The 14,106-nt window shown below is 45.2% G+C and overlaps 1 protein-coding gene across 3 annotated transcripts in view; it reads right to left on the bottom strand.

Moving 5' to 3' along the window:
- DSCAM (DS cell adhesion molecule) overlaps positions 1–14,106 on the bottom strand; it is a 1,793,910-nt gene that overhangs the window by 291,445 nt on the left and 1,488,359 nt on the right. For all 3 annotated transcript variants that reach the window (XM_069636048.1, XM_069636050.1, XM_069636049.1), the window contains exon 25: positions 8,716–8,904. In XM_069636048.1, the coding sequence (XP_069492149.1) occupies positions 8,716–8,904 (189 nt within the window). The remainder of the gene's footprint in view (positions 1–8,715; positions 8,905–14,106) is intronic.

The raw sequence follows: 14,106 nt of genomic DNA, 5'->3' as shown, positions 1-14,106 counted from the left end.
AAATCGTTCATAACTCCGTAACCGTTTGGGCTAGGAACTTGGTTTAACTTTCCTCTGAAAGCTTAGAATCTTACCTTTCCAACAAGCCTAGAACCGACTTCCTACTCCATATACTTTCTCAATCACGATTCACGAATTCGCGAATTTTGCTGCGATTTGTGATTTGGCCCGATTTCTTTACTGTAAAAATCAGCAGCTTTTGCCTGAACTGCTCAAATTTCGTTTGCCTCTTAAGAACCATCCCTGAATCATTGCTAGAGTGAGCCTGAACTCATATTCACTAGATACCACTCACCCAGAACCTCCTGAAGGGAATTAAAAGCATTTTCAGCATATTTCTCACTGCATTGTCACCATATTCAAAGCATTTTGCCAGTGTTTCAAAACTCCTATTTGTTGTATAAGCTGCTGAGGGGGAATTGAACTGAATTCTATTTGATTGCATTTCTAAGAACTGTGTGCTCTCCTCTTCATTTCCTTACATTGCATAAGGGAGGGGAGTGGATTGCCAGAGAAAAGTGATTACATTGTTTTGTTGAAATCATATTGAGTATTTTCTGTATTGCATTTTCAATACTACTCCTGGGTAATCAAATCAGTTTATTAGTAGAACATTACCCATTGTTGTTAACTGCTCATGTTCTGAAGTGTGATATTAATTATTAATTTATTATAAAGTGTGATATATATATATTGTTTACATTCTCAAATAAACCGTTTAAACTTGCAAAACAGAACTACTTCTTGGCTCAGTGGGGTCAGGGGGATTCCAAGAGAGGGGTGTTATATAGGGGTAGTCATCCGGAACTCATGAATTGGACATAAAGATATATCAATAAGGGTTTCCATTCAGTATCCCAGACTAGGCATTGACTTAGCTGTAGTGCTGGATTGAATCCTCTTACAATGGTGGAGAAAGTGCTGAATTAAGGATGAAGGGGTGACGGAAAAGTGCTCTAGGGTTGTCTGTGAATGGTATGAAGAGTGGAAAACAGAGTGATTAAGTAGCGTAGAGTGAAACATGTTCTTCTAAAAGAAGGAGAGATTTGAGGTTGGATTTAAATAGTGGAAGAGTTGGAATAGTACATAGATGGAGAGGAAGAGCATTCCAGAGGAGGGGAGAGAGAGAGAGAGAGAGTTGAGAGAGAGAGGAAACAAGAGGGGGCCCAGAGGGCTCGAGTGGTGGCACGGAGGTGAGCTGAGGATGATCTTAACAAGTAAGAAAGAGAGTAGGAAGTGGGATGAGCAGCCAAGTAGGCTGGGGCGAGTCCATGGATAGTTTTGAAGATGAAGTTGTTCTTACTTTGCACTGGATAGCCAGCCAATCTGGCGAGGGGCACAGATGGTAGAGGTAAGGCAGAAAGGTTGAAAAAGTGTGCTGACTACGAAATTCTGAACTTTGTCCAGAGGTGAAAAGCATAGTTGGGATGCCATAGAGGATAAGGACACCTAGTCAGATCTAGAAAGGACTAAGGAGAAGATTAGCTGTTTAGTAGTATTGAAAGGAAGAAGATGACAGATTTTACTGATATTCAGACAGTTGAGTCGGGCTGCAGTGGCAGATTTGGAGATGAAGAGCGAGAAGTTGTGAGATGGGTTGAAGATGACACCAAGGTTATGAACAGAAGCAGAGTAAGGAAGTCAGGAGGGAAGAAAAGAAGTGTAGGAGAGGACGAGAAGCCTGTTAGGCTGGAAAGTAGAGCATTTCAGTCTAAGTGGAGCCGAGCATGAGCGAGTGAGACACCATCCAATATTGGATGGCGGAGAGACAGTTTGACATTTTTGACAACAACCCATCATATAAGGAGTGAAAGGAGAAGAAGATCTGAGTGTCGTCAGCAAAGAGTTGATAGGAGAAGCCGTAAGAGGAGATCAGGGCACCAAGAGCCAACATATAGAAAGTGAAGAGAAATGTAGTAAGAGGGTACTGAGAGAAAAAGAGTATAAAGAGCAGTGTTAAAGTTAGTGAAGGATTCTGCAGTGGATGAAAAGGTGAGTTCAGCATAGGAGGAGAGAAAGAGGTGTAGGTCAGAGAGGTAGTTTGGAAGATGGAAACCTGCAGTTAGTAATAGTTGCAGTATATGGAGAGAGTGAGGAAGAAGCAGGAGTGGAGTTTGAAACAAAGAAGATAGATTGATCAGAGGGGAAGGCGCAGTGGAGATATTAGAGGCAGAGAGTTGAGAGGAGATGAGAATAAGGTTAAGGGAGTTTCCATTTGTAAGGGCGGCAGAGAGTGGACAGAAGAGAGTGAGTGGTTAAGTAGCAGAGAGTTAAAGTCAGTGGATAGAGTAGCAGAGCGGGAAGGGAGGTCAAAGTCACCAATAACAATGAGGTGTTGATCGGGAGGGAGAGAGTCAATTAGTTTGGAGATGTGGTCTAAGAATTGACCTACTGGACTAGGTGGCCGGCAGAGAGGGATACAATCTATATCATAAAGGCCAGTAATGTCGAAGATTGTGTAATTTGAAAGAGGGTGAATTAGAATGAGATAGAGGAGTAGGAGAGTAAGGAAGTTTGGAGGATGAAAACAGTCAGAGGGAGAGATCCAGGTTTCAGTAAGGTTAATGAGCTCATGAGAGGAGGAATGAGATAGGAAGAAGTCAGAGGTAAAGGATGTTTTATTGCAGACAGACTGCGTTGCAAAGAGCAAAAGAAAGAGAGTGAGATGTAGAAACATAGCAACATTGAGTCTGAGAAATAGAGAGGTGCTGGGGGTAGATGCGAGAAGAGGATGTGCAATGGAAGATAGAGATCGAGTAGGTATTGTGAATAGCAAGAGTAGTGGAGGAAGAAGAGAGGTGGTGTCGAGTAGAAGAGTAGAAGAGATGGTAGGGATGGGGAGAGAGTTGAGAAGATTCTAATCGGAGGAAAGTGAAGAGCGAAGTAGAAGGGAAAGGAAGCAATAACATGAGAAGTGCATGGTGAGGTTGAAGCTGAGTAGAAGCAATTAAGGGTAGATAGGCTAAGAGGCAAAGAGGCTGGTCAATGGCTATTGCATGTTTGGATTGGAGAAACCCTACAAAACCAATTGCAAACTGGTTGGCCTTTTGCTGAATTTCTCCACAGAAAGCGTGCTCTATAAAGCAACATTGTAACCCAATGTTATAACCCCCTTGGTTGGTACAGGTCCTCTCGCTATAGCTACGGCTATAACCCTTGCCAGTAATGGTCACTTTAAATCACATGCATGAAGCTGCTGCCACAACAAATCTATACAAGTAATGGTCACTTCAAATTACATACATGAAGTGCTTCATGCATGTGATTTAAAGTGACCATTACTGGCATAGAAAGGTTGTGGCTGCAGCGGAAAGAAAATCATAGACAGTGCTCCGATTTAGTGTACACTCCTGCGAACCTGAGGAAATATTTAGGCACCTCCACTCAAACTAATCGGCAGCCCTGACCGCCCATGAATCATGAAATGTACTGGATATCTGTGTTGTTGCCTTAGAGAAAGAATTATACATTATATGACTTTTCATCCCATTTTTCATACATTTTGTGCTGCAAAATGCATTTTAAAAACCATTTGTGAGGAAAAACCCATCCCTAGCCCCCATTAATTATTTAGGGCTCCCTCGCTACGCACGGTCGCTCACACTAATTTGTGGAAACATTTGAGACCCTCCACTGAAAACACCCACCACCCCCTGTGAAGGCTCGTCCATTAATCTTTAAGAATCTCTGTGCCGCTTCAGGAGCTATCTCCCCCCACCCCCCCCTGGCACCAAAAGCTACCTATGCCACCGATCTCACACACTTGTGGCTTCGAGTGCCAGAGTAGAGCCTTGGACATAAGCTGACTGGGCACTAGACTTAAGTGCTGATCAATAACCTAGAACCCGGCTTCAGAAAGGACGTCTTGATCTGGTTGGTATCAGGTATCAATATCGCCACATATATGGTCGTCGTAAATAATATCGCCAGGAAAATGTCGTGGCGATATTATTTGGGTGACCATATATGTGGCGACAGGGTGTCCCCCGCATGTTCTATGCAATAATGTCGCCACAAAAAACGACCATTTTTCAACGATATTTTTGCATGGCGATATTTTTGTGGCGACATTATTACTTGGAACCATCTGGTTCCCGCAGGATGCAGACAGGAGCAGGCCACCAGCACACCATGTTCCCCCTACTCTGCTCCCTAATGAGCTGTTTAGACAGGTCCATCAGCAAGAGAGCGGTCATGTGAGTGCATCTGGTGAACTCCGCCGCTCTGGGAATTGGATCGTTGTTTTTTTAGTATTGCCAACCTACAGGGTCATCGTGCTTTGGAGAGAGGCACTCCCTACCCACGCAGATGCGTTTACAGCCGCAACATGCCAGACTCCTGCGGGCCTCATTCCACCTGATTTTAGGACACAATGGCATTGCCCTGGAGGTGCCTTTGTTTGGTTGGTGCCTCCAAGGCAGCAGTAGGGGATTGCATGGAGGTATGGGTCTGTAAAGGCTAGACAGAGTGCATGGTTTTACGGAACCCTGCCTGTACTAGCTACATTTATGACCCGACTGACAATCTATCAAAAGATGTTACAATGTATTCTGAATTTTATTTTCAACTGTAAATGCTATAGCATATTTGCACATGAGCAAAAAGCATTACTACCAGTGCAAATACAATCCAAACCCGTTTGTTCGAATGATGATTTTGCATGTGCAAAGGTAATTTGCACATGCACTATTTGCACATTCGCAGTCTATTATTATACTGCCCCAGTGGCTCACAATCCAAAGAGCATTTAAAACAAAAGTCAATTTTGGGAATATAATCTGTTGCTAAATTTCTTTTTCATTTATAGATTTAAGAATGATGTGTGCTTAACCAAACACAGTCATTCACTTTTAAGCACGGGCATTACAGAGCTAAAATGGCGGCTGACTCAACACATCCACCGAACATAGAACCTGCTCCCGTTACCAGTTAGAAGCTGAAATGTTAACGACCTGCAGTGCTAGACTACTTGATTAATGGGCGTTGCAAAAAAGTGGCCGTCCGTGTGCTTGGCATCAGTGTAGGCTAGCCAAAGCCATGGGCAGCCTCGTGTTGGTTTAAGGCGTGGCGGTTCATTTGGCAACCTTCATGAAACAGCTGCACACTACAAACATGGAATACTGTGGACACCTCCCAAATATAGAATAGCCCATGGACCATTACATTAGGCCATTAGTGTCATTGAGATTGCTCAGCGAGTTAAGCACTTGTTTCTGAAATCTGAGTACAGCCTGCACTCACAGGCAGGGTTGACTCAGTTGTTCCATGAACGACATGTTGACTATTATTACAGTGCTTAGAAGTGGGGAGAAAATGACATGAAACACTATGTGACCATGTTACATTTGAATTAAATCCCGTGGCTTCTCCATCTCCATGCACAGGATTTTTTAAGTCCCGACGGACAGGCCAATGCCAATGGAATGGACAGTGGTTTCCACTTCAGCAAAGTTCCTGCATTGAAAGCCTCATCAATGAGTGCGGGTGAGCAGTGCTAGAAGTGTAGTGGCACTGTGGTCTCGGGCAGGGGAGAGGTTAGGCGGAAGCATAGTGCAGCACGTGACGAGGTGTTGCGGCCGGGGCATTACAAAGTCTAAGTGACCAGTAACTAATGATCCTATTACAACTCTACACTTGTACAGGGACATGAATGGACACATACTATGTATAGAGGGTGAATATGGTTGTAAACAGTAGAGCGAGGGCAAACAGGAAAAACAGAGGGAAATAAAGTAGTGGAGCTCCGCTCCGGACCGTTCCCGCTCACTTCGATCACTGCAGGTGAGGCAGTAGAAAGACCACACCTTCAATAAATAGCCTGAGCTACTGGGAGCATCAAGGCTAGAATGATGAGTTGCTCTCCTCAGCTCAGATATGCATTGTTTCTAAAAAGTTAAAGACCACTGTATCTTGTGTGTTGTCAAAACCAAAGACATATCTGCCTAGTTAGTGAACGAGCAGCAAAAGGAGCAAATCGTCTCCCCGTTCCTGGGTTCCAGAATGAAACTTGAATTTGACAATGCTTTCCCTGGTAAACACCTATCATGACCCATTTTCATGCAGAGAGCACTTCATTAATACTAATTTTCAAATGTCAAGGTCCATCCAGAGCATCATAGTGCTTAAAACACTTGCCAGCAACATGATATTACCACAGGTAAGCTGATTAGGGAAAGCCAGCAGTCTCTGCCACCCTAATGTCTCACTCAATTGTGTGGTCATTGGGCATTTCACGATTGTACAACAGCAGGGATCTGCAACCTTAGGCTCTCCTGCTGTTTTGCACTACAACTCCCAGCAGGCCTAGCCAGCATATGTAATAGTGAGGGGATAATGGGATTCATAGTACAAAATATCTGTGGAGCCCCAGGTTGCAGATCCCTGGACTGCAGGCACAGTGGACTACAGCGTAGTGTTCCTGAAGAGCCAATTGCATAGCCATTGCAGGAACCAGCATTACCCACAAGGCACCTGGCTATGTTACTACACACCTGCTGCCCATACAGTAGGTGGCGCTGTTCTCCAATCGAGTTAAAGTTAAAGGTATCAGTCCCTGTTCCTAAGGTCCTCAGACTCGAACATCACTGTACATTGAGGAGGTAATCCCCCTGCACGTCCCGAAGAAGACAACCAGAGATCCCGGGGGCCTCAATGGGTCACAATCCAAACGTGCAGACGCCGCGGGGTATGTCTCTTTACGGAGACGGAATGTTCTGACTGCGCGGAACCACATCTCAATCAGAACAATCTACCAACTCGGGAATGCCCTCATTCCATTGGTTAAGGGAGAAGGCGAGCCTTGGTGCTCAGGGTGTCAAATGTTTCCATCTCGTCCACCCTTTAGTTTCCTGTGCCAATGAATGGGCTCCCCAAAACAATTGCAGTGCCTTATTTTCTCCCCTGCGTGACCACAGTGACTCTCAACAGAGGGGCAAGGAAAGAGGGTCAGTGAATAAAGACTTGTTGATGACTGCACATGTTAGGGTGACCAGACATGCCTGTTGTGCCAGGACTGTCCCGAAATTGGGCCCTCTGCCCTGTCCAGAGAGTTTCTTTGATTTAAAAACACTGTCCCACTTTTGGGGAAAGGGAGAGTGATAGTTTCCAACAATTATAAACTAAACAGATATACCATTTTCAGAATGCTGCCTTCGGAATCTGGGCTGGTACCCCCAACCTGGAAGGTACTAGCCATATGCATTAACTGCTTGTGCCACATAGACCGGCTGAATCGTAAATAGCAAGGCGTGCTAAGTCAAATGGAGCAGCAGACGCTTTGTTATTTATGTGATTTGATCAAAAGTCAAAACCGTACATATATGCAGATACTATGGGATGGAGGTGGGGTTAAGTGAGTGAGGGAAGAGAGGAGTGAGTGGGGAGGTGGGGTTAAGTGAGTGAGGGAAGAGAGGAGTGAGTGGTGTAGTCCTTCTTTTATGTCGTTGGTCGGCCCATTTTTTTCATATTGAAAAACTGGTCTTCCGAACAGATGTGGAACTATCCGATATGTGTGTGCTGGTGAGATACTAGGTGAGCTGGACCTGTAATGGTTAACGGGTCCCATGAGTGATGCGTCATTGCATACCAGTGTAAGTAATCCTACGAGCAGGATTAGGTGCAGGAATACATTGTGGTGGGGTGGCAGAGATAAGAGTGATCAGTCTGTAGTGGGTGTTACCTGAACTGGCCAGCCAATCAAGTACAGGAGATATCTAACCTAACATTATTGGTTTGAATGAACACATAAAAAGAGCTAGTATGAGAATGTTAAAAGATGGCAGCTTCCTCAAACGGCCTAATACTACTTGGTCAAGTGCTATCAGTGTCACGGGAGAGGCACAGTATGGATTCAGCAGGGTTTCTGAAAGACACCTTAGAGTGTAAGATGGCCTGGAGAAGCTTGAACTGCTGTGTAGCACTTTTTCAGCACTCTTTATTTTGCTATTTTCCCTGACTCGGTTTGCATATAATGCCCCAGCCTCAAAGCACTTTTGCATCAGTAATGTAAAATGTCCAGCAGTGGGACTTCCAAAGCCCCCCCTTGTTTTTTGCATAATTTAAGTAACTTTGGGTCTCACCCTAAATTACTAGGGGAATCCAGACGTGGACCCCTTGCTCCCTATTCTTAGAGAGGCACAGCTACACCCTACTGATGAGGTCCAACCAGACCGAAACATGTGTCTGGGGTTGCTGTTGGTAATCTTGTTCAGAGGAGAATTGCCTAGCATTTCGGTGCTGACTGCCCAAGGGCAGTGCAAACACTGATATGTTTTGGATATTTCTCCTCTTTGAAAGATAGGGAGCTAAATAACCTGGGCAAGGCTCTCATAAACGGGACTAATGTCCGGCAGAGGGACTTCCCAGGGCCCCCCCCCTTGTTTTTTATTTATTTATTAGTGCAATGCATTTTGCCTCTGATGTCAGGAAATTAATACTAGCATTTGCACATACTGGTGAAAAATGTAGTGGTGAGTCTCTGGAAATGTCATTTTGAACTGGTTGTTTGGTGCAAATGGTGCCAAATTGGCTATAATTGGTGTACAGTAGCCCAGCACTGGTGCAACATTATCTCGTTCTATTGCAATGTAGATCATGTGACCCCTAGAAGTGCTTAAGTCGGCCATGTGTGCATTCCACCTTCCCGCCCTCTGATCATTCAGCAGCAACGCGTTGTGGATTTAGACCACACCCTCTTTTCAGGGAAGCCGCCATTACCTTTGCCGCTGGTTTTGGCTTCTATGATCTCACTAATGCGCCCCGGCCCTACACCGTTCTGAGCCGTCAGCGTGAACTTATACCAGGTCCCGCATTTTAGAGTCTCCAGGCGGTAGGATCGCTCGCTGGGGCTGATGGGAAAACTGCCCCACTGCTCACTGTTGTCTTCTGAGTACTGCAGGATGTAACCTGTAAGGAAAAAATAGGAAATGCATTTGGTTTTCACACAAAAGAAACACCCTTGAATATATGTGTTCACAATTCCCATAAGAGCTGACAGATGACATTCCCATAGGAGCTGACAGATGAAATTCCCATAGGAGCTGACAGTAGAGCATTTATGGCTAAGGGTGGTGAAATTCGTCAACAATTCCGTTCTGCCGGCTGGGTGATTTTCCAGCTTTTGCGCTGCAGTTTTGGCATTTATTTTTGCAGTGGAAATTGTTCCAAAACACACATTAAAAAACTTAATATCAGGGGTATACGATTTTTAAAGGGTCGAAACACGTCTTTCCCACCATAAATGACGGTTTTAAAAATGGAACTTCGAAAAAACGAAATTTCTGGTGGAGAAGACCAAGAACGGCCAATTCCGCTCATTGGGCGAAATTGGCGGATTGGGCGAAATGTGCCAGGAATCTGCCAATTTTCACCCAGAATGGAAGTAGGCATTTTCACCCACCCCTACTTATGACCTGTATAGAAATGAACACACAGACTTTACAGTGAAAAGCCATTCCTTTACAAGGTAGTTAATGCGCGCATGAGCCTGATTTAAAACGTGTTTTTCAATGATTATGATTATACAAGCAGATGAGCATAACCTCTCCACTGTTGCCAGAGGTCAACCTTTCTGGTTCCTGTCATCCATGCCAGAAGGATAGGTCTGGTCTCTGCCCCCGCAGCAGCTCCAATGCTTGCCAGCCCTTCCTCTTCCTCTGGCGTCTGCACATCACAAGCTGAACATCCCTGTGCATGCCGCATCCCTGCACACCCGCATGCTGCCACCTATGTCCCCTGTTTTCCTCATGTTTGTTTTAATAAACCCACATTAGGCATGTTAAAGGTTTATAGAACTTTCTTTTGGGCTGTACCTTGGGTTAGGGGCATGTATACCCTGTGCCAGGCCTTTAACATAGGCTTCAGAGCAGATAACTCTTGGTACAGCCCCTCGTGCAGGCTCTTTAAAATATGTGTTATTAGCTGTGCCCTGTATATCATACACTGATCAAGAGCTCTCATTCTCTGTTTCTAACACGCTATCTCTTTTCACTCTCTTTCCCGCTCTGCTTCTGTGTCTCTGTCTTTTCCGCTTCACTCTGTCACTGACTCTGTGGGTGAGAGTTATTTTGTGAGGTGTTCATTTGCTTAAGCCTATTCAGCCATTACTGACAGCAGCACAACCAGAGGGAAACCACAGAAATCTTGAAGGAGAGAGTGCTGTTTTTATGGTTAACAGTAGAAGGCGAGAAACAGCGGATCGGACATGTGTTGCTCCGCATCGACTTGTTTCCAAGGCAAGTGCATTGACCCTGAGCTATCCTGCTGATTACAAGACTAGGCATCAGCAGTCGAGGGCCAAAAGCAGAAAAGGGCATCTCCCTGTTTGCACCTGGTAGGGCCAGAGCTCCTGCCCAAGCCAGTACTTTGCCGAGCTCACCCTCTACCAGACTCCTGCTTCCATTCATAGGGATCCTTCCACCCATTGACTATATGTTCCATGTTCCCTGTGGAGCATCTTTTAACTCACATGACCAAGGAACAAGGAACATTACTCTTTTGGGTCGGTGAGCTGTCATTTGCTTACCTGTAACTCCATTTTAGCCCAACTCAGAATTTACACCTCCTTATTTTCAGTCAACCATTCACCTCTTCCCTTTCCACTCCCTCACCCTCCCTCTTGGGCTGCACCCTTTCTTCTTTGTCTTCACTTGCCTATGTCTTCTACTCTTCATCAAGCATCTTGACTTCGCTTCATTCCTCCTTCTCTTCACTCTTCTCCTTCATTTCTCTCAAAGCCTTCAGCCTCAACTCTGTCTAACTTCTTCCTCACTCTCCTGTGTCTCCCTCTCCCTCTGCACCTGCACCCCTTCAAACAAGACACTCTTGTTATTCCAGGATCTCCATCCTCATGCACCCCCTTACCAACCTCCTAACACCTGCCCTTCTCCCCATCTCCTATCACTCATTCACTTGGTCTCTGAAACAAGCCATCCTACATCACTGACCACTTTGACTCTTATCACCATCAACTTTCACTTCTTATTATCACTCAAACATGGATATGCCCTTGTGACACTCCAATGGCTATGCACACTGAATCTGTTTCCTTCCCTCACTCTTGGCAACCTGTTGGAAAGAGAGGTATTGTGGGGTTCATCATCAATAAACCCCACAATTTGAATTCCTTCCTGCTACTCTTCCCACTGCTGTGGCTCTCTATCGACCCTTTGCTCCTCTCAAATCCTTCTCCCCTGATCTGAACCATCTCATAAAGTTACTTCCTACTAAAATCCCCATTGTCATGCTGGGGGACACAAACCTTCCCAGGCCCTCTGCAGTCTCCTCCCTGGAAGTTAAATCCCTTATATCTGACCACTCCCTCCATGACCAGCCTACCCACTCTGGTGGGAACCCCTTTTACCTGATTGTTCCATATAATTCATTCTCCTACTCTGACCTCTACATTGACACCTCAAGGACGTATCTAGCCACTGCCCATACTGCATTGAAGCAAGCTTCCCTTTCCATAATGGCTATGAGGTGTGGGTTGTCATTCTAGTATTTCTTCCTGTTCATGTTCCTTGAAGTGGAGAATGGAAGAGGGTGTCCAAGAGGAGTTGGTGCTTGCTCTGTGAGATGTGGTCAGAGTCAGCAACAGCAACTGGCAGCGCGTGGGGGAGAAAGAGGGCTTCAAGGCAACCCGTACCAAGCAAGAAAGCTGTGCCTATTATTTACAAGGGATGCAGGGATGCCACACCCACACTCAAACACCCAATGCAGAGCCTGGACACCAGACCAACCCTTAGAGCATGGGCACCAGGGGTTACCCAAAATCATGGATACCAGAATACCAAAACAAAAGAGTTGGCACCAGGGCTTTCAAAGCAGCATGAGAACCGTGGGCAGTTTGGACTAGAACAATGGCAGAACATGAAAAATTGAACAAACCTCAGAACATAGCAACCACAACCCACCTTGGGCTTGAACACAAAGATCATGCCAAAACATTAAGGGCCTTAAATTCACCCCCAGAGCTTCTAAATCCTGGTCAATGACTTAATTTTCAAGCCTTGCTCATGGAGCATTTTGATCCTGGGTAAACAGACAGAGCTCACCTTCCAAGGTCAATGCATTTTTGGCTTGTTTAACAAAGCAGTTTCACAGATAAGGAGTCATTAGGTGTCTATTGGTCTATAGAGGTTTCATACACTAGCTGTAGCCTGTGTTAGAGATTTTGGTTACCCTATCACGAGTACTGCATTATGTATGTTTTACACATAGGCCTCACGTCAAATCTGGAAAATGGCATTCCCCAAATGGGTGATCATGGACAAGTCATGCCTCCCTCTGTGTCTCATTTCTTTTGTTTGGCTGAAATGAGAGCGCCTGGAAACACAGGTCATAGTAGCATGTGAAGGTTGTATGCCATCACTTCCCGTGATATCACGTGGTGTGGGGGGCATGATCAAATTACATTACTTCATGTGATGTCATCAGAGGTCAAGGGTTGTGTGATGTCACTTCCACTACCCTAGACATTTTGGTGAAATGACATCCCTGGACATCTCTCCCTCTGATCACTCCATTGTTCACTTTTAATAACTTGGACCCTCTATACATCTGCACTAGGAAGACTTAGCTCATCCTTTGGCTTTTACTAGCCCATTTTTCTGATGACACAAATCGTTTCCTCCTTTTTTACCTTCCCCAAACCATCTCGCAATGGATTACTAACTGTTTCACTGCAATTTATCACTGTATGGCTCACCGCTGCATCATGCTTAACTCTTAAAAAATTAAAAGTCATTGTTCTCCCGGTTTCCGATGCCGCCCCCCTTGCCTATCTCCTTCCCGTCTGACCTTTTTGCTCGCTCCCTCAAGGCTCGCAACGTTGGCATCCTCTTTGATAGAGACTATCGGACTGAACCAATCAATCACTACCACGGATTCTGGTTTTCCTATTAGCTTCTCCAACATTACGAAAATGTGTCCTTTTCTTACCAGCAACTCTATGAAAACATGTGCACAGCAACCCTGACTACTGCTCAAGCCTTCCCCTCTACTCCTTCCTCGCTCTAGACAAGGCCCTCAAATTTGCTAACGCACTGTCTGCAACCTACCCAGATACACCACCACTTCTACCTACCAACATCATGCTGGTTGGCTCTCCAAGCACAACCTTTTCAAACCATTTCTGCTAGTCTACAAAGCTATTAATGGTCTTGCTCCTCAGTACCTCTGTGTCTCTGTTTAATCACCACCTCGTTCCATCTGAATCTCCTCTGCACTCAACCTCGCTGTCCCATGCCTGTCCGGTGCCTGATCTCACTTCCGCTCTTTCTCCCTACTCCCCTGCTCCACTGGAACCCACTACCCATCATAATCAAAGCCAGCCAGAGCTCTTCAAAGCATGTCTTAAACTTCCCTTGCATACCAAGGAGGGAGCGCCCTCTGCCTTCTCCCCCATTCTTCCTACCTGACCCCACTCTGTCCAGTGAAGCTTAACAATGCTATTTTGTCTATGTGTATAATAGTCCTCTTTAGTTTGAAGCACTTGTCCCCTTAGGTCTATGTTACCTTTGAAAGTCACCTGTTTTCTTATAAATACATGTTTCTGTTGTTTGCTTTGTACCCGGCAAATGTCCGACTTTTCTCACCCTCATAAACTGGCTCACTGTTCTCATCGTTGTGCCATCAGAAAATGTGTTTTTGTGAGTAATTTCTGATAGAAATTGATATCCCTGTTCTTCAAATAAATACAAATACAAATATTCAGCGACATATTTTGTCATTGTGTGCATACTACAATAATGTCGCCATCACACTAGAGTGCACTGCTCATACAGGGAGTTTTTGTATGACGATAGTCTCTACAGTGTGCAGGGGCCCTGACAAACCTGGTTAAGAAATAGAGTACTAGGTGGCAATGGTCTAAGGCTGCATTTATTATGTTCTATTACAATATTCACAAACACTAAAAATGTTATGCCAAGTTATGCCAAGTAAGCTGGAATACTTGCTGGTGCATTTGTCCTCTTGTTGTTAACGGTACCAGTGCTTCCATGAAAACCATGCCTGCAGGATTTGGGCCCGTGGCAGGTCAGCCCTACTGGGAGCAACGGCCCCTGCAGCATACTTGTAGTCCGGCGGGCCAGAAAAGGGTGCCGA

Source organism: Ambystoma mexicanum, chromosome 7p, assembly GCF_040938575.1.
Source record: "Ambystoma mexicanum isolate Mex_15411 chromosome 7p, UKY_AmexF1_1, whole genome shotgun sequence".
Lineage (NCBI taxonomy): Eukaryota > Metazoa > Chordata > Amphibia > Caudata > Ambystomatidae > Ambystoma > Ambystoma mexicanum.
Note: the sequence above shows the minus strand (reverse complement) of the source record. Positions and strands in the feature narration are given on the sequence as shown.